The sequence below is a fragment of the Mobula birostris genome, chromosome 1, assembly GCF_030028105.1.
Source record: "Mobula birostris isolate sMobBir1 chromosome 1, sMobBir1.hap1, whole genome shotgun sequence".
Taxonomy (NCBI): domain Eukaryota; kingdom Metazoa; phylum Chordata; class Chondrichthyes; order Myliobatiformes; family Myliobatidae; genus Mobula; species Mobula birostris.
Window position 1 is genome coordinate 198,215,697 of NC_092370.1, and position 25,116 is coordinate 198,240,812.

The 25,116-nt window shown below is 40.6% G+C and overlaps 1 protein-coding gene across 1 annotated transcript in view; it reads left to right on the forward strand.

Moving 5' to 3' along the window:
* Nucleotides 1-25,116, forward strand: part of slc35f4 (solute carrier family 35 member F4) — a 161,958-nt gene that overhangs the window by 124,448 nt on the left and 12,394 nt on the right. The window contains exon 4 of the mRNA XM_072268111.1: nt 8,812-8,937. Within this exon, the coding sequence (XP_072124212.1) occupies nt 8,812-8,937 (126 nt within the window). The remainder of the gene's footprint in view (nt 1-8,811; nt 8,938-25,116) is intronic.

Consider the following 25,116-nt stretch of genomic DNA (forward strand, 5'->3'; position numbering starts at 1 on the left):
TTTTCCTGCAATCTTTCAATTTTATGACATCTTTCCTGTAGATAGGTGACCAAACTGTATATATTAATCCAAATTAGATCTCACCAACATCTTATACAATTTCAACATAACATCCCAACTTCTGTACTCAGTACTTTGGTTTATGAATCCAAAAGCTTTCTTTATGATTCTTTCCACCTCTGCTGCCATTTTCAGGTAATGAAGGCTCTGTATTCTCAGATCCCTCTGTCCTACTGTACTCCTCAGTACTCTACCACTCACCGTGTAGACCCATTCTGGTTTGTCCTCACTCTTAATGATAAGCAAACAAGTCCTATCTGAACCTCTTGGCAGGCTGCAATCATAACGATCTCTTAGACACTCAGCAAAGGCCAAAAAAAAGAAGTGAGGTAGAAGCAGAGCAGCCTTTGTTGGAGTGGACAGTGTTAGAATGGCCAGGCTTTGACTCAACAGGATTAGTTGAGAACAGGCTTGGGCAAGCACAGGCAGAGGTTCCAAATGAGTTTACTTTTCTCTTCCTTTGTCTATTGCTACATAGCTAGTGCACTGAGAATGAGTGGTATGTTCTCTGTGTGAGATGTGGAAACTCCGGGAAACTCAGATAACTATATCAGCATGAAGTGCATCAAGCTGCAGCACCGTGTTAAGGAACTGGAGCTGCAGCTCACTGACCTTTGGCACATATGGGAGAATGAGAAAGTGATAGACAGGAGCTACAGGGAGGTACAAGGATGACTGTCAGGAGAGGGAAATGACTAGGCAGCCAGTGCAGGGTACACTGTGGCCATTTCCCTTAACCATAAGCATATGGATTTGGATACTGTTAGGGGAAGGGTAACGACCTACTGGGGAAGCTGCAGTAACTGGGCCTCTGGCACTGAGTCTGGCTCTGTGAGTCGGGGGGGAGGGGGGAGGAGGGAGAAGATGGGCGCAGTAGTGACGGGGGATTCCACAGTTAGAGGAGCAGACAGGAGATTCTGTGGACGTGAAGGAGACACCCAGATGGTATGTCACCTCCCAAGTGCCAGAGTCAGGGATGTCTCGGATCGGGTCCACAGTATTCTAAAGGAGGAGGAATAGCCATGAGAAATTGGGGTACATATTGATACCAATGACATGCTGTAGGTAGGAAGTCCTGAAGGGAAAATAGAGCGAGTTAGGTAGAAAGCTGAAAAGCAGGACCTCCAGAGTAGTAACCTCTGGATTGCTGCCTGTGCCACACACCAGTGAGGTAAGAATAGGCTGATATGACAGATGAATGTGTGGCTGAGGAACTGGTGTACAGGACAGGATTTCAGATTCTGGACCATTGGGAACTCCTCTTGAGAAGGTATGACCTATATATAAAAAAAGGATGGGTTACACCTAATCCAGGGGGGAAACCAATATCCTTGTGGGTGGGTTTTCTAGAGCCTTTGCAGAGGGTTTAAACTAATGTGGCAGGAGGATAGGGCTGAGGATGGGGCAGTTGGTATACAAGTCGATACAGTGTGTAGTGAGGCTGTGAGAAATGGCAGGCAGATGATAGGGCAAAATTGCAGTCAGTCAGATAAGTTGAAGTATAACACGGGGACAAAATGAATACAGGACTAAAAGTGTGATACTTGAATGCATACAGTATATGGAATAATGTAGATGATCATCCAAGGACAGACATTTTATCAAACGAACAGGCTGGTAGGCAGAGGGGGTGGGGTAGCTCTGTTGAAAAAAATGAAATCAAATCATTAGAAGGTGATGACATAGGATTGGAAGATATAGAATCCATGTGGGTAGAGTTAAGAAACTGCAAGGGTAAAAAGACCCTGATGGGAGTTATATACAGGCCTTCAGACAGTAGCCAGGATGTGGAATACAAACTACAACAAGACACAGAAAAGGAGTGGAAAAAATGCAATGTTACAATAGTCTTGGGGGATTTCAATATGCAGGTAGATTTGGAAAATTAGTAGAGATGGCTTTTTAGAGCAGCTTGTGTTTGAGCCCAATAGAGGAAAGACAGTTCTGGATTGTGTGTTGTATAATGAACCAGGTTTGATTAGAAAGCTTAAGGTTAGATTAGAGAACCCTCAAGAGGCAGTGGTCATAAAATGATAGAATTCACATGGCAATTTGAGAGGGAAAAGTTATAGTCAGATGTGTCAGTATTCCAGTGGAGTAAAGGGAATTACAGAGAGAGATGCTGGCCAAATTTGTTTGGAAGGACACACTAGCAACGATGATGGCAGAACAGCAATGGCTAGAGTTTCTGGAGGTAATTTGGAAGGCGCAGGATTGATACATCCCCAAGGTGAGTAAATTTTCCAAAGAGAAGATGGCGCAACCGTGGCTGTCAAAGGAAATCAAAGACAGCATAAAAGCAAAAGAAAGTGTATATAATATATTAAAAATTAGCAGGAATTCAGAGGAATTTGGGAAATTTTTAAAAAGTAATGGAAGGCAACTAAAAAAGCAACTGAAATATGAAACCTAGCTAGCTAATAATATAAAAGATTTTTCAAATATGCTGTATAAAGAGTAAAACAGAGGTGATAGTGGATACCAGACTGCTGAAAAATTAACTCTAGAAAGGTAGTAATGGGGGACAAAGAAATAGTGTACAAACCTAATAAGCATGTTGTGCCAGTTTTCACTGGGGGAAAACACTAGCAATCTGCCAGAAATTTGAGTGTGTCAATGGACAGGAGTAGGTGTCGTTCTTATTGCTAAGGAGAAGGTGCTTGGGAAGCTGAAAGGTCTAAAGTCGCATGGACCAGATGGACTACACCCCAAGGTTCTGAAATAGGTAGCTGAAGAGATTGTGGAGACATCAGTTCTCCAAGATAGCGCCAGCAAACAACACAACCAATGGCGATGTCCTGTCCACAGTTCACGAAACTAGTTCTTTTACTTCTTCTTCCAAATATGATTCTTCTACTAAGCTGCATGCAATTGGAAACTGTGAGTTACATTTTAATGGTGTGTTTTTGGGCTGATTGAGCGATCTGGCACTTTGCTGCCTTTAAGGGAGTTCAGTGAGGTTGGGAGTGGAGTGCGCAGCCTGGGGGTCTGGAAGCCTGGACACAGGAATGCCCACGAATGACTCCATTGCTTTTCTCCAATTGTGGCGTCGAACATGGTTGAAGTCGATGAAGACAAGTGTGGAGTCTGGAAGGGTGTCTGGCGCCATGTGCATGCAATTGACAGGTCTTCCTCATCGGCTTGCAATCTGCTGTAGGAGGAAAGTGCAGCAGCCTTGATTTCCAAGCTGCATGGATTAGTCAGCTAGGCACGTGGCTGTGGACTCGCTTTTGGGTTCATGTTGCATGTGATTCTGGATTCTGGTTACACTTCTTTTGCTCTCTTTTGAGCGATTTTGATCAGCCATCAATTGATATGGATGATAGTTATGGACTGGGGCACCTTGGCAAAGACTGGCTCTGTGGCCAACAGTTGGCTAACAACGCTGAACTGAACTAAACTGAATACTCCTGGACTCCTAGTTTGATGTAGATATTCTATGCGTCGTTCACTCACTTTTTGCCGTTTGCACAAATTGTTCTTTTTTTGTGTGATGGGTGTTTGATATTTTCTTGTGAGGGGTTCCATGGTGTTTCTTTGTTTTGTGGCTGTCTGTGGGAGGATGAATCTCAAACTTGTATTCTGTATAAATATTTGATGATAAATGTACTTTGAATCTTTGGCTTTCAAGGATTACTAGATTCGGGAATGATTCCTGCGTGTTGGAAAATTGCAGATGTCTCTCCAGTCTTTAAGAAGGAAGGGAGGCAGAAGAAAGGAAGTTATAAGCCAGTTAGTCTGACATCAATGATTGGGAAGGTTTTGGAGTCAATTATTGAGGATGAAGTTTTGAGGTACTTGGGGACACATTGTTAAAATAGGTCAAAGTCAGTATGGTTTTCTTAAGGGGAAATCTTGCCCGACAAATCTGTTGGAATTCTTTGAGGAATTAACATGCAGAATAGACAAAGGAGAGTCAGTGGATGTTTTAGATGGCTTTTGACAACGTGTTGCACGTGAGGCTGCTTAACAAGATAGAGCTCGTTATTACTAGAATGATACTAGAAAGAAGACTGATAGGAGGGAAGGAGTGGGAATAAAGTGGAGGAGAAAGGGAATAAAGGGGACCTTTTCTGATTAGCTGCTGTTTACTAATACTTTTCTGCAGTGGTTGGCATTGGGTCATGTTATATGTCAACAACTTGGATGAGGGAATTGATGGCTTTGTGGTCAAGTTCCTCGATGGTATGAAGATAGGTGGAGGGGCAGGTAGTGTTGGGGAAGCAGGTAGTCTGCAGAAGGTCTTAGACAGATTGGAAGAATGGGCAAAAAAGTGGCAGATGGAATACAGTGTAGGGAAGTTTACGGTCGTGCACTTTGGTAGAAGAAATAAAGGTGTAGACTATTTGCTAAACGGGGAGAAAATTCAAAAATCAGAGGTGCGAAAGGATTTGGGTGTCTTTGTGCGGGATTCCCTAAACGTTAATTTGCAGATTAAGTCAGAAGCCGAATGTGATGTTAGCCTTCATTTCAAGGGGATTAGAATATAAGAGCAAGGAGGTAATATTGAGTCTTTATAAAGCATTGCTCACACTTGAATATTGTGAGCAATTTTGGGCCACTTATCTAAGAAAATATATGCTGGGATTGGAGAAGATCCAGAGGAAGTTCACAAGAATTATTCCAAAAATGAAAGTGTTAATGTATGAGGAGCAGTTTATGGCCCTGGGCCTGTATTTGCTGGAATTTAGAGGGGGGATCTCATTGAAACCTATCAAATATTGAAAGGCCTAGATAGAGTGGATGTGAAGAAGATGTTCCTATAGTGGGTGAGTCTAGGACCAGAGGGCACAGGCTCGGAATAGAGGGGCGTCCAATCAGAACAGAGATGAGGATGAATTTTTTTAGCCATTTCTATAGAATTTGTTGCCACAGACAGCAATGGAGGTTGAGTCACTGTTACTTAAAGCAGAGGTTGATAGGTTCTCGATTTGTCATAGCGTCAAAGATTACGCGGAGACAGCAGGAGAATGGGGTTGAGAGGGATAATAAATCAGCCATGATGGAATGGTGGAGTCGACTTGATGCCCAAGTGGCCTAACTCTGCCCCTGTGTCTTATGGTCCGACTCTTATGGTCTAAGCATTCCTGACTTTCTGAGCAAAGCAAAAATAAAAACAGAATTATGTCTGCAAGCTTTCATGTATCTTGGACATCCATTTGTATGGAGTGACCTATTGTGTACTCATTTCTTCATTCTGGGAGCCTGCAGCCAGGTAGTTTAAAGTAATATTGTCAGACATGTGATCCAATATACTGAGTGCTTCACTCCTGTGGTTGGTGCAAGGTGAGACTTCCAACCTTTCCACTTCGAATCATGTTGGAATCCTAACTCTCATGTGGATGCTCTCATGTGATATATTCAACGTTATCTTGAACGGAATCAGCTTCTGTGTTGAAATTGAGGCTGATATATTCTCAACTTATATGGGATGGTCAGGTTAATTTTTGTAATTCTATGAGACAACAGTGCTCTGTTTCCACGAAATATTGGGATAAAATGCACACCTGTCCTCCTGCTACCTGGTTCCCTATCTTGTTTGTGAGATGACTACTCCATCACTTATAAGCAGACTTTCCCTGATTTCACAGCCAGAACATTTCAACAGTAATGAGTAGAATCAAACTCTAGCCACAACAATGGTGGTGACCTTCAGTCCAATTGATTACATTTATGATTGTGTAGTACACTGAAATACAAGCAGAGTCCTGACAAGTGACAAATGGTGAACATTAATATTCATGCTGAAACAGATTTACTTACCGCTGATTTTTCTTCTGGAAAAAGAATCATGTTCTGTGAAATATCTACAGTTCATAAATCATTCTGACTGCCTTGGCTGAATTGCTGCCTGTTGTAACAATTAATCGCTGGAAGGTTACTCAGACACCATGGCACTCAATTTCATTTCATACATTGTCACATGCTTTTAAAAAATTAAAATCTTCTTAACTCATTTTTGGGTAGGTCTTACACGGTGAGCGGTAGGGCACTGAGGGTTGTGGTAGAATAGAGGGATTTGGGATAATTCCTTGAAAGTGGCATCACAGTTAGAAAGGGTCGTAAAGAAAGATTTTGGCACACTGGCCTTCAGAAATCAACGTATTGAGTGCAGGAGATCAGATGTTATGTAGAAATTGTATAAGATGTTGGTGAGGCCTAATTTGGTACATTGTGTACAATTTTGGTCACCTACTTACATGAAATATGTAAATAAGATTGAAAGAGTGCAGAGAAAATTTACAAGGATTTTGCCAGAACATGAGGACCTGAGTTATATGCAAAGCTTGAAGGTTAGGACTTTAATCACTTGAGTGTAGAAGATTTGAAGGGAAATTTGATGGAGGTGCACAAAATTATGAGGGTAATTGCAAGTAGGCTTTTTCTGCTGAGGTTGGGTGAGACTACAACTAGAACTCATGGGTTAAGGGTGAAAGGGAAAATATTTAAGGGGAACATAAGAGGGATCTCCTTTACTCAAAGAGTGGTGGGAGTGTGAAATAAGTTGCCAACGCAAGTGGTGGATGCAGGTTCATTTTCAACATTTAAGAAAAATTGGATAGGCTCATGCATGGAAGAGGTATGGAGGGCTATGGTCTGGGCAGATTAATGGAACAGCACAGAGATGGGCTGAAGGGCCTGTTTCTGTTCTGTTGTTATGACTCTATGACTCTACCTAACCAAGAGCAACAGAGACAAACAGCAGTCAAAAAAACAGTCTGATAGCATTTTCTGCATTGGATTTGCCTTGTAACTAATACAGATATCACTTGTTGAACACTATCTATGAATTTTCTTATTGCAAGATTTCAAGGGCATTACTGCCATAAATGTCCTTTGTTGCTTAAGGTTATTGTAACAACATTAGTAAATTCAGTATCTCAAAATAGTGAGGCTTTTGAAACAATTTTGAGGATTTACCCTTTACAATCATGTATAAATTATTCTACTTCAGTCAATATTTTAGAGAATTTTCTGATCACATTGATCGGTTCTGTGTGATGGTGGATATGACATGGTCAGGTTCTTCATACTACCAAGTAATTTTTGTATTCCTAGTCAATATGGATACAACCATGCATATAAAATGGTATGCTGTGGAATAGAACTTTCTTTTCCTTTAGGTACCCTACTTGCTAACTCTAGAGTTGTTCAGTAGGTGCATGAAAAGCTTTGCAACTTTACATGATATATTTTACATAGCACAGATGTTTTTTATGAGATAACCATGGATCTTCCCCAATAGGAATCCTATCTATTTCTAAGACAATTGAATATGTTTCACACTTCATGAAACTATGTGAGTGCCATAAGTATAATGCTTCATTTGCTTTTATCTAGTGATATCTAATCCAATGATAGGCTTGTGGTGTATATGATCTACGTAGTTAACCTAACCTCATATCTTGTGATTTTATATATTTATATTCCTAATTCCTCTCATATTTTTTCTGATGAGTTATCAATATTGTCAAAGAATGCATGTACAATACAACGCTGACATTTGTCTTCTCCAGATAGCCATGAAATACAAACAAAAAAAACCTAAATTAGCAGACCCCAGAATCCCCCACCCCCGCGGGAAAAAAACGACAATAGCAACATATCTATACCCCCTCCCAGCACAAAAAAACAGCAACAATAATAATCCACAAGTTCAATTTTATTTAGTGTAACTTTGGAAAGAAACGATTACAAGGGATTGATTTATTTATTCAGAGATTCAGCGTAGAACAGGTCCTTCCAGCCTAATGAGCCGTGCCACCTGGCGACCCACCTATTTAACACTAGCCTAATCACAGGACAATTTACAATGACCAATTAACTTGCAAACTGGTACATCTTGGGACTGTGGGAGGAAAATGGAGCACCTGGAGGAAACAATTATGGTCACAGACAGAATGTATAGACAGCGCCGGAAATGAACTCCAAACTCTGATGCCCTGAGCTGTAATAGTGTCCTGTTAACTGCTATGCTACCATTCCACCCCTTCTTAATTTTTAAAATTTTGAGATAAATATCATGGTAGCAAACCGTTCCAGCCTAATTGCATCCATGTGTCCAATTAACCGACTCACCTTTACTTTTTTTGAACTGGAGCATCCAGAGGCATGCTGTCACTGGGAGAACATACAAACCCCTTATAGACAGCACAAGAATTGTGGCGCTGTAAAACATTACGCTAACCGATGTACCACCCGTATTCACACTTATTAGTTGCAAAACTCTGCCAGGAGTTTAACAAGATTTGTCACCAGGAAATGTTCATCAAGAAATAAGTAGGGAGATTCCTGGATGTGAACCATTAATTTCCAGTATAATACTTTAAAGAGATATAACATCCTATCTTGAAATACTGCCAAATGTCTGCAGTCTTGGTTTCTTTAATCTCGTGATATTTAGATCATTTTCACATCCCTGGAGAAAACGGTAAGAACATTATTTTTCCTTTCTGTCAAACACTGAAAATTCTGAAAGTAGATCTATAAATTGAAATTGGCTGTTTAATTAATAAAATCCATTCATGTGTAATGCCTGTTTACACTAATGTATTGTCACTAACTAAAATTGGCATCTGCATGGGGATTATAGAAAAATTTGAAGACGAGGCAAAATTACATTAAAAGTTCTTATGCTTGATAACCTGATACACTTGAGAGTTGCTTACTTTAATCATGAAGAAAATTTGAGAGAATGTTTAAAACATTTTTATTTCTCTTATTATCCCTCCCCCATTTGTTTGACATTAGATAGTTGCTGTAATCATGGCAATTACTGGAATTGTAATGATGGCATATGCAGATGGTTTCCACGGTGATTCAATCATGGGAGTCGCACTGGCTGTTGGATCTGCATCCACGTCAGCATTATACAAGGTAAATGTACCAACACCAACCTATCAACTTTCTAAGCGTGGGTTAAACCACTCAATAATTTGTTTCATCATTTAATTCAGCACTGAGTATGAATGATACTATGACTATATATACACAGTCCACAAATTGTTTTTCTAGCTCTGACTTTGCTTTATTTCCAAAGGATGTCTGGCAACAGGGACTGCTCCCTCTCCCATTCCACTATTATCCCTATCCCCTCCCTCACCTTTCCCAGCTGGAGAAGGTTCTGAGGAGGATTCCTTTTGACCATAAAGCTGCTGGCCATTTGAGATGTGATCGGAGAAGATAGCCTCACCAGACCATTGACGTATGCAGTCCTTAAAACAGGCCTAGACCAGCTGGAATGTCTTTTGCTAGGAGAAGATTTGATATGATATCAGCAATGAAAGCAAAAGATGCTGGAAATATTCAAAAGATCAAGTAACATCTGTGAAAAGAGAAACTGAGTTTCGTGTTTCAGCTCAGAGACCTTTTTACTCCACTTAATCACAGCCATTTTAATTCTTTCATACTCCCTTTCAAATAAAAGTATTTTAAAAATCATGACTCCATAGACAGAACAGATCATCAATATTGTCAAGAGCCAGAGGACATAGAATGAAGATGAGCAGCAAAAGTGACATTTTGTTTTTACAGGGAGAGTGATTGGGTTCTGGAATGCACTGCTTACCATGGTAGTGGTGGCAGTAAAAGGAAATACCATGCGGAAATGTGGGAAGTGGGGCTATCTGCACCTACATGCATAGAAACCATAAGGCCATATAGAACTAGTCACGTAGTCAGCTTCGTGATGGAACTATTTTGTGATTCTGTGAATTTCCTCCTTCCTCCACTACTCCTTTCCTGCATCTGGTTCCATAGCAGCCTAAGAGGCAACTGATGTCTGTGAGAGTGCAGATTGGGCTCTAGTAACTCATCCATCCAATTGGTCTAATATCACCAAGTCAGTCTATCAGTCAGTCATCAGCAAAGTAATGGCAAGTGTTTTCAATAGTGCCTTCAAGTCACAGTAAGCTGCTCGCCAAATCCCATTTTGGGATTTTCCAGGAACATTGGGCTTCGGATCTAATCAGAAAATCCCAGAGGTAGGGTGAAAGTGGTTGTCTTTTTACCAAGGACCACAGGGCTCAGTGCGACATTGAGGGGTCCCTGTAAGTCTGAATTGATTGGGTGACACAGTGGTGCAGCAATTAATGCTGATGCCACACAACTTCAGTTCTGACCTCTTGTACTGTCTGTGTGGAGTTTGCATGTTCTCCATAGGGGTTTCCCCCAGGGCCTCTGGTTCTATCCCTCTCCCAAAGTTGTACTAGTAGGTTACTTGGCAGCTGTAAATGTCTTTCAGCACAGGTGGGTGGCTGGAGAATTGGGGAGAATTGATGAAGGAATGGAAATATTGTAAATGGGTCTGATGTCAGAGATAATTGGCCAAATGGCCTCATATATCATAAGGAAATAAAGGAAGTTATAAATATAAAATCAAGGTGAAAATTTTCCAGTGATTAGTGGAGGTGGATGCCTCACCTTTTGAGACCCATAAGCCTTTTCACCATCTACAAGACACAAGTTGGGAGAGTGGTAGTAAGTCCTCTGCTTACCTGGGTGAATACAGCTCCAACAACAATCAAGAAACTTTACACAATCGAAACCACAGCAGCTTGTTCACAACCATTGTTAAGGACAAAGGCAACAGCTGCAAGTCACACGTCATTCTGGCCTGAAAAATGTGCTGCCATTGCTCTGTCAAAATTCCAGAACTTCCTACCCTAAAGCATTATGGGAGCACCCTCAATGATCTGGTGCTTGAAGGCATCTTGGTGCCACCGCTCCTTGGGCAATTAGGAATTGGCAATAAATGTTGGCCTTGACAGTGCTATCCAGTATCCAGAATATGGATGCAGAAAATTGTTGGGCTACTGATGGGTGAGTGGCGCTATGAGCCATATTTCAAACTGCTGGTCTTGTTGCTGAGGTGAGATATGGAATTCAGGATGTTTTCTCTGTTCTTTTATGAAGCCATTGAACTTCTTGTGATGCTGTAATCAGATACTGTTAGAAAGCCTTTTGTTGTTTACACAGCTCTCTCCATGTACAACTTGTGCAGAATGTGACAGGTATGCCATCTGATTACATTGCTTCTAAATTGTTCTCCTTCAGACAATGGTTCCCATGCAGAGACCAGAATCTTGGAGCTTGCTCTTTTCCACATTATATCATTAGTGACAGTTTCACAAGTCATGTTGGAATACTCTTTCCGCAAACCACCTCCCTTGAAAGAAATGCAGACTAGCTTTAAGTAGTACAAACCAGCTTTAATTCACTAATCATAACATTCTTTCCCTGATGAGGCATGCACTGCAGTGAATGCCAACTATAACTAGCGATTATATAAATGAACAGCAGTACAAAGCTTGCATGCTGTCTGCATTCAAATCACTAAGCATGGATTAATGATTCATTGAGATCACTGCACCTGAGCCTATTTGATGGACCTATTGATTTATTTATTTTAATTTGCAATGTTAGGAAAAACTTTTATTTATGGAGGCTTGAAGCTATAGATTCCCTTCCTTCCAATGCCTAAGAGCAAATTAACATACTAAGAACACTTATAAGATTTTACCACCAATATTTATTATAATATTTTAGCTAAATTGCAGCCCTCCTATTGGTTCTCTATTATAAGACCATCAGACCATAAGCCATAGGAACAGAATTATGCCATTCAGCCCATCGAGTCAGTTCCACCATTCGATCATATGCCATTTATTATGCTTCCTTACCACCAACTCAAGCTTTTCAGAACTAGAATTAGAATTAGGATTTTTACTTTTTTCATTCATCTCACAACATGAGGGAGTAAAAATCTTTGTGTTGCATCTCTATCGCTATGCACAATAAGGAAGGGAAATGTGGGAGGATATTGCCCAAATACTATGATTGTATATGTAATTGTGTAGTATATATGTATGTACAGTCAGATACAATGTACAGTTAGATATGCAATCAGATCAGTGTGTATTGATAAATCTGATGGCCTGTTGGTCCTGGCTTTAATGCTGCGGTACCGTTTGCCAGCTGGAAGCAGCATCTGATTGTGGTTGGGGTGGCTGGAGTCTCTGATGATCCTCCAGACCCTTTTCCGAACCTGCTGCTGGAAATGTTCTGAATAGAGGAAAGTTCACATCCACAGATGTGCTGGGCTGTCTGCACCACTCTCTGCAGTTCCCTGCGATTGAGGGTAGTACAGTTCCCGTACCAGCGGGCGACACGGCCAGCCAGGATACCAGTCAACCTGCAAGATAGCTTGCAGTGAATCCTGCACAAGGGCTCCCAAGTCCCTTTGCACATCTGGTTTTTGAACTTTCTCCCCATTTAGAAAATCGTCTACACCTTTATTTCTTCTACCAAAGTTCATGACCAACACTTCTCCATAATTTGACCATTCTCTGAGCCTGTCCAAGTCACGCTGCAGACTCCCCATTTTTCAACACTACTTGTCTCTCCATCTATCTTTGTATTGTCTGCAAACTTGGCCACACAGCCATCAATTCCATCATCTAAATCATTGACGTATGACATGAAAAGAAGAAGTCCCAACACCGACCCCTGCAGAACACCACTTGTCATCAGCAGCTAACCAGAAAAGGCCCTCTTTATTCCCACTCTGCCTCTGCCAGTCAGCCAACCTTCTATACCTGCAAGTATCTTCCCTGTAATACCGTGGGCTCTTACCTTGTTAAACAGCCTCACGTGTGGCACCTTGTCAAAGGCCTTCTGGAAATCCAAGTAAACAGCATCCACTGACTGTCCTTTGTCTATTGTGCCTATTATTTCTTTAAAAAAATTCAACAGATTTGTCAGGCAAGATTTCCATGCAGACCTTGACCTATTTTATCATGTGCCTGCAAGTACCCTGAAACATCCTCAGTAATGGACTCCAACACCTTCCCAATCACTGAACACTGAAGTCAGGATAGCTGGCCTACAATTTCCTTTCTCTTGCCTCTCTCCATTCTTAAAGAGTGGAATGACATTTGCAACCTTCTGTGTCTCTAGAACCATTGCAGAATCTAGTGATTCTTGAAAGTTCATTACTAATGCCTCCACAATTTCTTTTTCCACCATTCACCTTTTTCAGAACCCGGACTGTATTCCATCTGGTCCAGGGACTTATGTACCTTCAGACCTTTCAATTTACAAAACAACTTCTCCTTAGTAATAGCAGCTGCACTCACTGCTGCCCCATGACACTCTTGAATTTATGGAACACTGCTAATGTCTTCCACATTGAGGATTGACAAAAAATACTTACATTCATCGATCATTTCTTTGTCCCCCATTATTACCTCTCCAGCGTCATTTTCCAATAGTCTGATATCCACTCTTGCCTTTCTTTTACTCTTTATTTACAGTATCTGAAGAAACTTTTGGTATCCTCTTTTATATTGTGGCTGAATTACCTTTCTGTCTGTATGGCATTTTAGTTGCCTTCTGTTGGATCTTAAAAGCTTCCCAGTCCCCTAACTTCCCACTAATTTTTACCATATTATATGCACCCTTTTTTGTTCCTTATGCTGATTTTATTTCCCTTGGCAGACACAGTTGCTTCATCCTGCCTTTAGAATACTTCTTCATCTTTTGGATGTATCTATCCTGTGCCTTCCGAATTGCCCCGAGAAACTCCAGCCATTGCTGTTCTGCCATCATCCCTGCTAGTGTCTCCTTCCAGTCAACCTTGGCCAGCTCCTCTCTCATGCCTCTGTAATTCCCTTTACTCCACTGGAATACTGATACATCTGACTTTATCTCCTCTCTCTCATACTGCAAGGTGAATTCTATCATATTGTAATTACTGCTTCCAAGGGTTCCTTAGCTCCCTAATCAAATCTGGTTCACTACACAACATCCAATCAGAACTGCCTTTCTCCTAGTGTGCTCGACCACAAGCTGCTCTAAAGTGTCATCTTGTAGGCATTCTACAAATTCCATCTCTTGGGATCTAGCACCAATCTGATTTTCCCAATCTACTTGCATATTGTAATCCCCCATGACTATTGTAACATTGCCCTTTATACATGCATTTTCTATCTCTCATTGTAATTTGTATCCCACATCCTGGCCACTATTGGGAAGCCTGTATATAACTCCCATCAGGGTCTTTTTACCCTTGCAGTTTCTTAAATCCACCCACAAGGATTCTACACCTTTTGCTCCTCACCTTTTGCTCCTATGTCACTTCTTTATAAGGATTTGCTTTAATATTTTTTACTAATAGAACTACCCTACTTGCTCTGTCTATCTGCTTGTCCTTTTGATACAATGTGTACCCTTGGATGTAAGGTCCTATCTATGATCTTCTTTCAGCCACGACTTAATGATGCCCGCAAACTTGTACCTGGCAACCTCAAACTGTGCTACAAGATCATCCATCTTATTCCGTATACTGCGTGCATTCAAATATAACACCTTCTGCCCTGTATTCATCACCCTTTTCCATTTTGCCCCCATGTTACACTTCAACTCATTCGACTGTCTGCAATTTTGCCCTATCATCTGCCTGTCCTTCCTCACAGTCTTAACTATACACTGCATCTACTAGTATACCAACTGCCCAATCCTCAGCCCTATCATTTCAGTTCCCATTCGCCTGACAAATTTCCAACAGCTCTAGCAAACCTGCCTATAAGGATGTTGGTCCCTCTCGTGTTTAGGTGTAACTTGTCCTTTTCGTATCAGTCATACCTTCCCATGAAGAGATCCCAAAGATCCAGAGATTTGAAACCCTGCCCCTTGCACCAACTCCTCAGCCACGGATTCATCTGCCAAATCATCCTATTCTTACCTTCATTAGCATGTTGCACAGGCAGCAATACAGAGGTCCTGTACCCCAACAATACCCTGGAGGTTCTGCTTTTCAGCTTTCTACCTAACTTCCTAATTTCTCTCTTCAGGATCTCTTCCCTTTTCACACCTTTGTTATTGGTACTAATGTGTACATTTCTCACACTTGCACCCTTTCCCTTTAGAATGCTGTGGACCAGATCCAAGACATCCCTGACTCTGGCACCTGGGAGGCAAAGTACCCTATCACTACTGCACTCCTCCCCCTATGCGTTAACGTATCAGAAGTTTTCAGAAAGCTGATTTCTACCATAACCATTGTATTTCTCCTATCCTCACCTATTGTGTCCTATGAAAATGAGAAGTAACTGGAATTTGGACTTGGCTTTTAAACCATTACTACCCAAAAATGATCTCTTCTGCCAAAATGGTCTCATTTTACGAAACAACATAATTCACTGTTCATTTGCAACAAGAAAGGTCAATAGATTGTGGCCCCAGTATTTACCAAACTGAATTGTGTTATTAACAGTTGAGGGGAAAATAGAAGGTTGGATTCACATCAAGCAATTACCACAAAAGTAGTAGATCAGGTAGTTCCTGTAGCAAAGCTACACCAATGAGCAAAAAAAAAGAGGAAAAAGGTTGGAGGTGGATCAAGTGAACATAAGTGTCCAAATACTTTTCTAATATACCAATTCATCTAGCCTCTCGTTTGTAAAGTCTGATTCTCAATCATGCCACAGTCAGATTTAGGAGGTCAAGGATGAGTGAATTCCTTGATAACCTTCCCGATTTCTATCTGAAGTTTTTCTTAAAGAGAGGGTATAAGATGGATCTAGCAGATTAGATTAAGGAGAATCCCAAGAGGTTTTATAGATATATTAAGATTAAAAGAGTTGTTAGGGAGAGGGTATGTCCCATTAGGTATCAGCAGTACCCCCTATACCTTGAGCCATAAGAGATGGATTTGATTTTTAATGAGTATTTCTCCTCAATGTTTACTGAGGAGAAAATCAAAAGATAAGGGAAATTAGATAATCAAGAGATAAGGGAGAAGGTTTAAGGGAAATTCATATTACAGGGAGGTGGCATTCCTAGCCTTGCAGCACATTAAGGTGGATAAATCCCCAGGGCCTGACTGACTGCACCATCAGAACACGGGCTGCTAGAGGAGAAATTGCGGAGACCTTTGTGGAGATATTTGCTTCATCATTAGTCATTGGCGACATTCCTAAAGACAGGAAGGTGCTGATGTTATTCCGTTGTTTAAGAAGGGTAGCAAAGGAACTGCTGGCTGGTCAGTCTGACATCAATAGTAGGGATGTTACTGGAGGGAATTCTGAGAAACAGGATATATCAGCATTTGGATAGACAGACTCTGATTAGGAGGAGCCACCATAGCTTTGGCAATGACAAGTCATGCTTAATGGACCTAATAGAGTTACGTGAAGAGGTAACCAAAAAGGTAGATGAGAGTAGGGCAGTGGAGGTTGTCTATTTGGACTTTAACCAGGCATTCAACAAGGTCATGCATGGCAGGCTGGTCTGGAAGGTCAGGTTTGGGGAATTCACAATTGAGTCGGAGGTTGGAAGCAGAGGGTGGTGATTGAAGGTTGTTTCTCAGAATGGAGGCTGGTGACTATTGGTGTGCTGCAAGAGTGATATTGGGACCATTGTTATTTATATACTGTAAGTAATTTGGAGGCAAATGCATAAAGCTTGATCAGTAAGTTTGTGGATGGCAACACAAAATTAGGAGGTATTGATAATGAATAAGGTTATCATAGATTACAGGGGGATGTTGATTAGTTAGGGAAGTGGACTGAGGTGTGGCAAATGGACTTCAGTACAGAGAAGTGTGGTGATGCAGTCTGGAAAGTCAAACCATAGGACTTAAACTATGAAAAGTAGGCCATGAGGGAGCGTAATGGGACAGAGGGATCGAAGAGTATAGGTACATATTTTGTTGAAAATAGCATCACTGATAGAGCGGATGGTAAGAAAGCCCAGTGATCTTCTTTGAGTATTGGAGTTGGGACATTAAGTTGCAAGTTGTATGTGATGCACTTGGAGTACTGTGTTAGAGTGACATCATTAAAGTGTGAAAAATGCAGAAAATAATTGCCCAGAATAGAGGGCCTGAGTTATAGTGGGAGGTTGGCCACGCCACGTCTTTATTCCTTGGAGTGTAGGAGAATGGGAGGTGACCTTGTAGAGGTTTATAAAATCATAGAGAAGTTGGATAAATTGCCAAGGTAGGGGAGTCCAAAACCATGAGGCATAGGTTTAGGGTGAAAGATGAAAGACTTAAAAGGGACTTGAGAGGTGACTTTTTCACAAAGACAGTGGTGAGTACAGTATGTGGAACTAGCTGCCAGAGGAAGTGGTTGAGGTGGGTATAATAGTATCATTTAAGGAGCTCTTGGATATGTACATACAGAAGCAGGACGTAGATAAACATAGAAACATAGAAAATAGGTGCAGGAGTAGGCCATTCGGCCCTTCGAGCCTGCACCGCCTCTCAGTATGATCATGGCTGATCATCCAACTCAGAACCCTGTACTTGCCTTCCCTCCATAACCCCTGATCCCTTTGGCCAAAAGGGCCATATCTAACTCCCTCTTAAATATAGCCAATGAACTGGCCTCAACTGTTTCCTGTGGCAGAGAATTCCACAGATTCACCACTCTCTGTGTGAAGAAGCTTTTCCTCATCTCGGTCCTAAAAGGCTTCCCCTTTATCCTTAAACTGTGACCCCTCGTTCTGGACTTCCCCAAGAGCAGGAATAAGCTGTATAGAGAAAATTGGGCCTAGGTGGATGGGCACCATGGTCAGCATTGACTGGTTGGGGCAGAGGACCTGTACTTGTGCTGTATTGCTCTATGATTCTAACTACTAGATATTAAAAAGAACAGATAAAACAGGTACTAGGGGCAATTGTTTGACTGGGGTGGTCTTCATCAGTAATTTGTTATCTTATTAATTTCTATTGAAGTCAGTGTAACTGAGTATTTAATGAGCAATTTATGCAGTATCTGCTATTTTGCACCAGAAGCTCAATGAAAAATTCTACCCTATTAAGAACTTTAACATTTAAACTGTTGATTCGCTAATCATCTCTGTTGTAAATTTAACATTTCAGGAGTATTTGAATAATATTGTATGTATATTGTTTGATTAAGCATTCTTGTTTATTTAAATAATTAATTACAGGTTTTTTGTAAAATAAATTGAATTGCCTATGTCATGAAGCTACCACGTCATACATGCTTGCCTTGCTTAAAGTAAAAATGAAGCTAGACTTGTTATTCCTGGCTCCATATTTTTATTTCAATTAGTTTCAAAACCTAACATTCGTGATGAGGATGTTTTAAATGAGCCTGTAATGACTACCTACCTGTTGAAGTGACGTGAGACATTCGAATTAACTAATAAGTGCAGCAAGAAACAGTTTGGTTTAAAAAAAAATCACGTTTTTTCTCTTTGCAAGAGGAGTTTTAAAAAAAAAAGGCAGAAATGGACTAAATTTATGGGTTCATAAACAATGAGTACCAGGTGATAATAATCATAAATAAGTGAAAAGCAGGAATGGCTGGCTACATCAGAAATATAGACATGCTCAATTGCACAATAGAGAGCTGGATATTGTACACTGAGCAAATTGAACAGTATTTTGAGAGATTGTTTGAGCATTGTCAGTTCAGTGATGGTATTATTGATGCACTGAAAGATCATTTATCTTGTGGAATCTTACAGGAAAGCATTTTAAAAGAGCTCCTAAATGAAGCACAACTTACATTTAAAAGAGCAGTTGAAATTGCTGTTTCACTGGAAACAGCGAACAGAGATGAAATTGACTTGCAGTCAAAAATGAAAGTGAGCGAAAACAAATTGAAAACGTCTTAACAGAAGCAGGCCTGGCTAATCAATTGTATTACCATTGTGGCAGGTAGGAGCTCACATACACCAGACCAATGCAGGTTTAAAGGAGAAGTGTGCAGGAAATGCAACAAAGGAGGACACGTACAAAGGGCATTTCAGGCAAACAAAAATAAATGGGCTGAACAAGGAAAAGAAAACTATTAGAAGTCAAATTGCAGTTTCAAAAAGAGCACTAATCTGCATGCTGTTAATAAAAAATCTGATAGTGATGAGAGTGATACAGGACTAGATAGCTAACAAGAGACACACAATATGGCTAACAAAAGAAGTGAACAGCAAATTAATTAAAATATAATTAGACATGGGCTCAGCTGTTTCAGTCTTTGCACAAAATGAGTTTGAACAGAATTTCAAAGATACTGAACTGAAGTCTGCAGGTATCCAACTAAGAACTTATACTGGAGAAAGGGTAACTCCTGTGGGAATGACATTGCAACAGTGAAATACAACAACCAACAAGTCACATTGGACTTGTATGTGGTAAAAACAGGAGGGCCAACATCATGGTGTCATGATTGGCTTAGACAACTACAACTTGATTGGAGATCCGTCCACCATTTGCATGCCACATCCCCTGCAATAAAGTCAATTGAAAGTGAATTAAGAAAGGTGAATTAATTGGATGATGATGCCACAGCAATGTTCAAGGATGGCATTGAAAAACTCAAACATACCAATGGTAGAATAGTGTTAAATGAAAATGCTGCATTCAAGTTTTGCAAAGCCTATCTGGTTCTGTATACCATCCATGATAAAGCAGCCAGTAAGCTAGATCGCATGGAAGCTGAAGGAATCCTTTCCAAGGTTGAGTGGAGCCCATGGGTAATGACAGTGGTCTCATTGGCCGAGAAGAATATATGTATCAGGACTGGTAGTCACCATTAATCCAGCACTAAAGGTAGATCTGCACCCTCTGTCCAGGGTAGAGAATATCTTTGCGAACCTTTTTGGAGGGACGCACTTCATCAAGGTGGACTTAGCTGAGGCCTACCTACAGATGGAAATGGAAGAATGTCCAAAGTGTTGCTTATCACAATCACTCACAAAGGGATCCTATTATCGCTATAATAGGCTTAGTTTCGGAGTGGTATTTGCACCTGCACTCTGGCAGAAAGCTATGGACCAGGTACTGCAAGGCTGCCTGGCATTCCTGTATGGCATCATTGTTACAGGAAAGGATGACAAGGAACTTCTCCAAACTCTCAAGACAGCATTAATAAGATTAGCAGTTTATGGGCTCGGAGCATGACGTGACAAGTGTGAATGCTTTAAACCAAGCATCACTTATTGTGGTCACACCATTGATGCACAAGAATTACACAAGTGTGTTGAGAAAATTCAAGCAGTGGTGGATTCCCCAAGGCCAAGGGACATGTCACAGTAGTGGTCCTTTTTAGGATTTGTCAACTACTATAACAAGTTCCTGCCAAACCTGGCTACTGTGTTCCACTCCTTGAACTCATTACTACAGATCAGGAAGAAATAGCAATGGACAAAGCAGTGTGAGGTGGCTTTGCAAAAGGCAATGGAAATGGTGATAGCAGATACTGTACTCACACATTATGATCCACATCATCCAGTGAAGCTTGCTATGCACTGTTCAGTGTGCCAACACACCCAGAAGAAGGTGTCCAGAGCTGTTAGACACACTTTCTGTGGTCCTAGAGTCAACTCCTACAACCACCACTGAGGAAGCCCCAGAACCTGAGATTGTTTCACAGCCACGTCTCACCTGCTAAGCAGAGTGATCCTCTTGTCAGAAAAGATGTTTATCCCACAAGAGTAAGAAATCCTCTGCAGTGATTAAATCTTTAGGCCTGAATGGGACAATTTAAAGTTTACTATGCTGTGGATGTCTGTGTACAGTGGTTGTATTATATAGTCTACTGTGTATACAGCTGAGATGCATTCTATCTTGAGGTGGAGTTTACAGCTAAGTAGGGAGGAGTGTTGTGTATTTAATATTTCAATAGTATTTGAGTAATATTGTAAATATATTCTTTGATTAAGCATTCTTGTTCATTTACATAATTTATTACCGGTTATATGTAAAAATAAGACAATTGCATACGTCATGATATTACCACGTCATATGTGCATGCCTTGGTTAAAGTAAAAATGAAACTAGACTCGTTATTCCTAGCTCCGTGTTTTTATTTTGATTAGTTTCATGTTTTGGAGTTAGAAAACATAATAATCTCTACCTTGAAAAGTTAAATCTCAGCAGAAGCATGAAGGCAACTTGAATTCAAACCAATTATTCAAGCTTCAGTAAGATTGCAAATTTCACAGTCGGCCTAATTTAGCTCTTAGCAGTGTCAGCATTCCTTCTAAATTTAATATGCTGATAAATCTCCCACGAGGCAGCAATTGCTGGACCGCAGCAACACATATGGTTTCTAATCAATTTCTTTTGGGATATTTGCTCTTTGAAACTATATTTGTTTAGACAGAGTGAAAAAAATTGCTAAGAAAAATAACTGACTCAAAAAGTCAAAGGTAGACTCAACAAGAGTTCCTGCTTGCTCTACCAGGCCCTGAACCAACTGGCTAGGTAAAAGAACCTGGTCTGTGTGCCCTCAAATGACTAGTCATGAAGTAATTGTTTTCTCTTCGGATGGACTAGAACAAAGCACCTCAGCACTGGATGCCTTTTAGATAGTGTGCCTTTGGACAACTTCCAGAAGGTTCCGCTCTTAGGGACTTTGTCGCTAAGGCTGTGGGATTTCTGCGATAGGTTCTGAGCACAGCTCCTTCAAATCTGTGAGCAGTGATTCAGCCTACACTAACAGGGTGGGTTAAACTGATAGGCCGAATGGTCTAGTTCTGCTTCTCTAACTTATGATTTAGTATGAGACCACATGAGCCATATCTGGCCACAGAAAGTGAATTATAAAAATAAATGAAAGATAATTAAGAGAGAAAAGTCATTAAGAGAGAAAAGATTAACTATGAAAGGAAGCTAGCAAATAATATTGAAGAGGATACTAAAAGCTTTTTCAGTATATAAAGAGTAAAAGACAGGTGAGAGTAGATATAGGACCGATAGAAAATGATGCTGGAGAAATTGTAATAGGAGATGAGGAGATGGCAGAGGAACTGAACAAGTATTTTGCATCAGTCTTCACTGAGGAAGACAGCAGTATACTGGACACTCAAGGGTGGCAGGGAAGAGAAGTGTGCGCAGTCACAATTACGACAGAGAAAGTACTCAGGAGGCTGAATAGGCTAAAGGTAGATAAATCTCCTGGACCAGATGGAATGCACCCTCATGTTCTGAAGGAAGTAGCTGTGGAGATTGTGGAGGCATTAGCGATGATCTTTCAAAAGTCGATAGATTCTGGCATGGTTTCGGAGGACTGGAAGATTGCAAATGTCACTCCGCTATTTAAGAAGGGGGCAAGGAAGCAAAAAGGAAATTATAGACCTGTTAGCTTGACATCGGTGGTTGGGATGTTGTTGGAGTCAGTTGTCAAGGATGAGGTTACAGAGTACCTGGAGGCATATGACAAGATAGGCAGAACTCAGCATGGATTCCTTAAAGGAAAATCCTGCCTGACAAACCTATTACAATTTTTTGAGGAAATTACCAGTAGGCTAGACAAGGGAGATGCAGTGGATGTTGTATATTTGGATTTTCAGAAGGCCTTTGACAAGGTGCCACACATGAGGCTACTTAACAAGATAAGAGCCCATGGAATTACGGGAAAGTTACATACGTGGATGGAGCGTTGGCTGATTGGCAGGAAACATAGAGTGGGAATAAAGGGATCCTATTCTGGTTGGCTGCCGGTTACCAGTGGTGTTCCACAGGGATCAGTGTTGGGGCCGCTTCTTTTTACATTGTACATCAACGATTTAGATTATGGAATAGATGGCTTTGTGGCTAAGTTTGCTGACGATACAAAGATAGGTGGAGAGGCCGGTAGTGCTGAGGAAACGGAGAGTCTGCAGAGAGACTTGGAAGGATTGGAAGAATGGGCAGAGAAGTGGCAAATGAAGTACAATGTTGGAAAGTGTATGGTTATGCACTTTGGCAGAAAAAATAAACGGGCAGACTATTATTTAAATGGGGAAAGAATTCAAAGTTCTGAGACGCAACGGGACTTGGGAGTCCTCATACAGGATACCCTTAAGGTTAACCTCCAGGTTGAGTCGGTGGTGAAGAAGGTGAATGCAATGTTGGCATCCATTTCTAGAGGAATAGAGTATAGGAGCAGGAATGTGATGTTGAGGCTCTATAAGACGCTGGTGAGACCTCACTTGGAGTACTGTGGGCAGTTTTGGTCTCATTTAAGAAAGGATGTGCTGACATTGGAGAGGGTACAGAGAAGATTCACTAGAATGATTCCGGGAATGAGAGGGTTAACATAGGAGGAACGTTGTCCGCTCTTGGACTGTATTTCTTGGAGTTTAGAAGAATGAGGGGAGACCTCATAGAAACATTTCGAATGTTAAAAGGCATGGACAGAGTGGATGTGGCAAAGCTGTTTCCCATGATGGGGGAGTCTAGTACGAGAGGGCATGACTTAAGGATTGAAGGGCGCCCTTTCAGAACAAATGCGAAGAAATTTTTTTAGTCAGAGGGTGGTGAATCTATGGAATTTGTTGCCACGGGCAGCAGTGGAGGCCAAGTCATTGGGTGTATTTAAGGCAGAGATTGATAGGTATCTGAGTAGCCAGGGCATCAAAGGTTATGGTGAGAAGGCAGGGGAGCAGGGCTAAATAGGAGAAAATGGGTCAGCTCATGATAAAATGGCGCAGCAGACTTGATGGGCCGAATGGCCTGATTCTGCTCCTTTGTCTTATGGTCTTATGGTCTTATAATGGTAGAAAGTCAGATTTTTTGCAGCACCTCGGAGAGCTGAAGACTCCCCAAGATAAAGAACATTCAATTTGTCTTGCCATTCCATTTTCTGAATTAAAATTCAGGCCTTAGATCAAATCTATCAAATATTAATTTTAATATCTATCTATCTTTAGTTTAAAATAAATGGATCCAAAACCACAGCTTTATATTCTGTTGTTATAAAGTTAAATATATAACCCTGAATATGGGGAACTAGTTGGCGTAACAGGCAGTAGCTACAGGGAACAAATTGAAGTGATAAAATTTTCAAGCAGTGCACATACTGTATACATCATGTGCTGGTCACATGAAAAGTGATAAAAGACTTCTGAAGTGCCCTGGTATATCAGGTATGAGGAGAATTGGTTAGTGACCTTTGTGGCTATTTTCTGCTTTGCATTGCTTAATAATATTTTAATGCTGGTAATTAGTCCAAACAGTTCAAAACTTTGTTACTGGTGTTAAGTTATTAATGCAATTTAGTAAGGCATTTTCCTAATCTATATTTAAATAAAAAGAAATGCATCTTTTTGCATAGTACTTCTTCCTCAGGAGTTGCTTTGAGTTAGTGAGCTAGCTTTTGCTACTTCTGAATCTGAAGCATCTTTTAAAAAATTACTTTATTAATAAATTTGAAAAGTAAAACAAAATGGGGCAGCACAGTGGTGTAGCAGTTAGCATAATGCTATTGCGACACAGGTCCAACTCCCACTGCCATCTGTAAAGAGCTTATACGTTCTCCCTGTGACCCACTTGGCTGCTCCGATTCACTGTCACATCCCAAAGATGTAAGGGTTAGTAGGTTAATTGGTCACATGGGTGTAATTGGGTGGTACAGACTCACTGGACCAGAAGGGCATGTTACTGTGCTAATCTCTAAATTAAAATTATTTTAAAATTAAAGTGGAAGAAAATGGGTGCTAAATTGCAAATGCTATGTTGCTCAATGTTAACTTGATGGCCCGAATTTACATTTGCATTTGTTCAGTTTGTAGAAGATCTAAAATTTTCCTTATCCTGAAGGCATAATCAGCCTCTTCAATTTTCATTAATAGTAGGAGAAGGCAGTGCTCTTGTATCTCAATTGTAAAGCACTGGCTCCAGATAGCTGAACAACATTTAAAATAAGTACCTTTTTTTGCAAAAGTGAATCTCATGTATTATGAATTGCCTTGTGTCAAAAGTGGATCTCGCATAGCTATTCCGATAATTATCATCGGATTTTGGAGACAAAGACAGACAGCTGGGAGACTAAAGCAAATGCAAAAAATTAAAGTTAATTCAGCTCAATTTAACTACAGAACAGACAACAAAAGTACAAACAAATTTTGTAATAGATATTCTGTAACTCTCCTTTGATTTTGGTCAGCATGTTTTCTGTTTTCAACGTCATCTCCTGCTACTTGGGTCTTGGCCTTTATCCTCTACTGCTATTAAATTTTAAAAAAGTACATTGTTCTGCTTGACTAAGTTTGCAATCTATGACTGCATGTTAAGACATGGATAAAATTAGACAAATT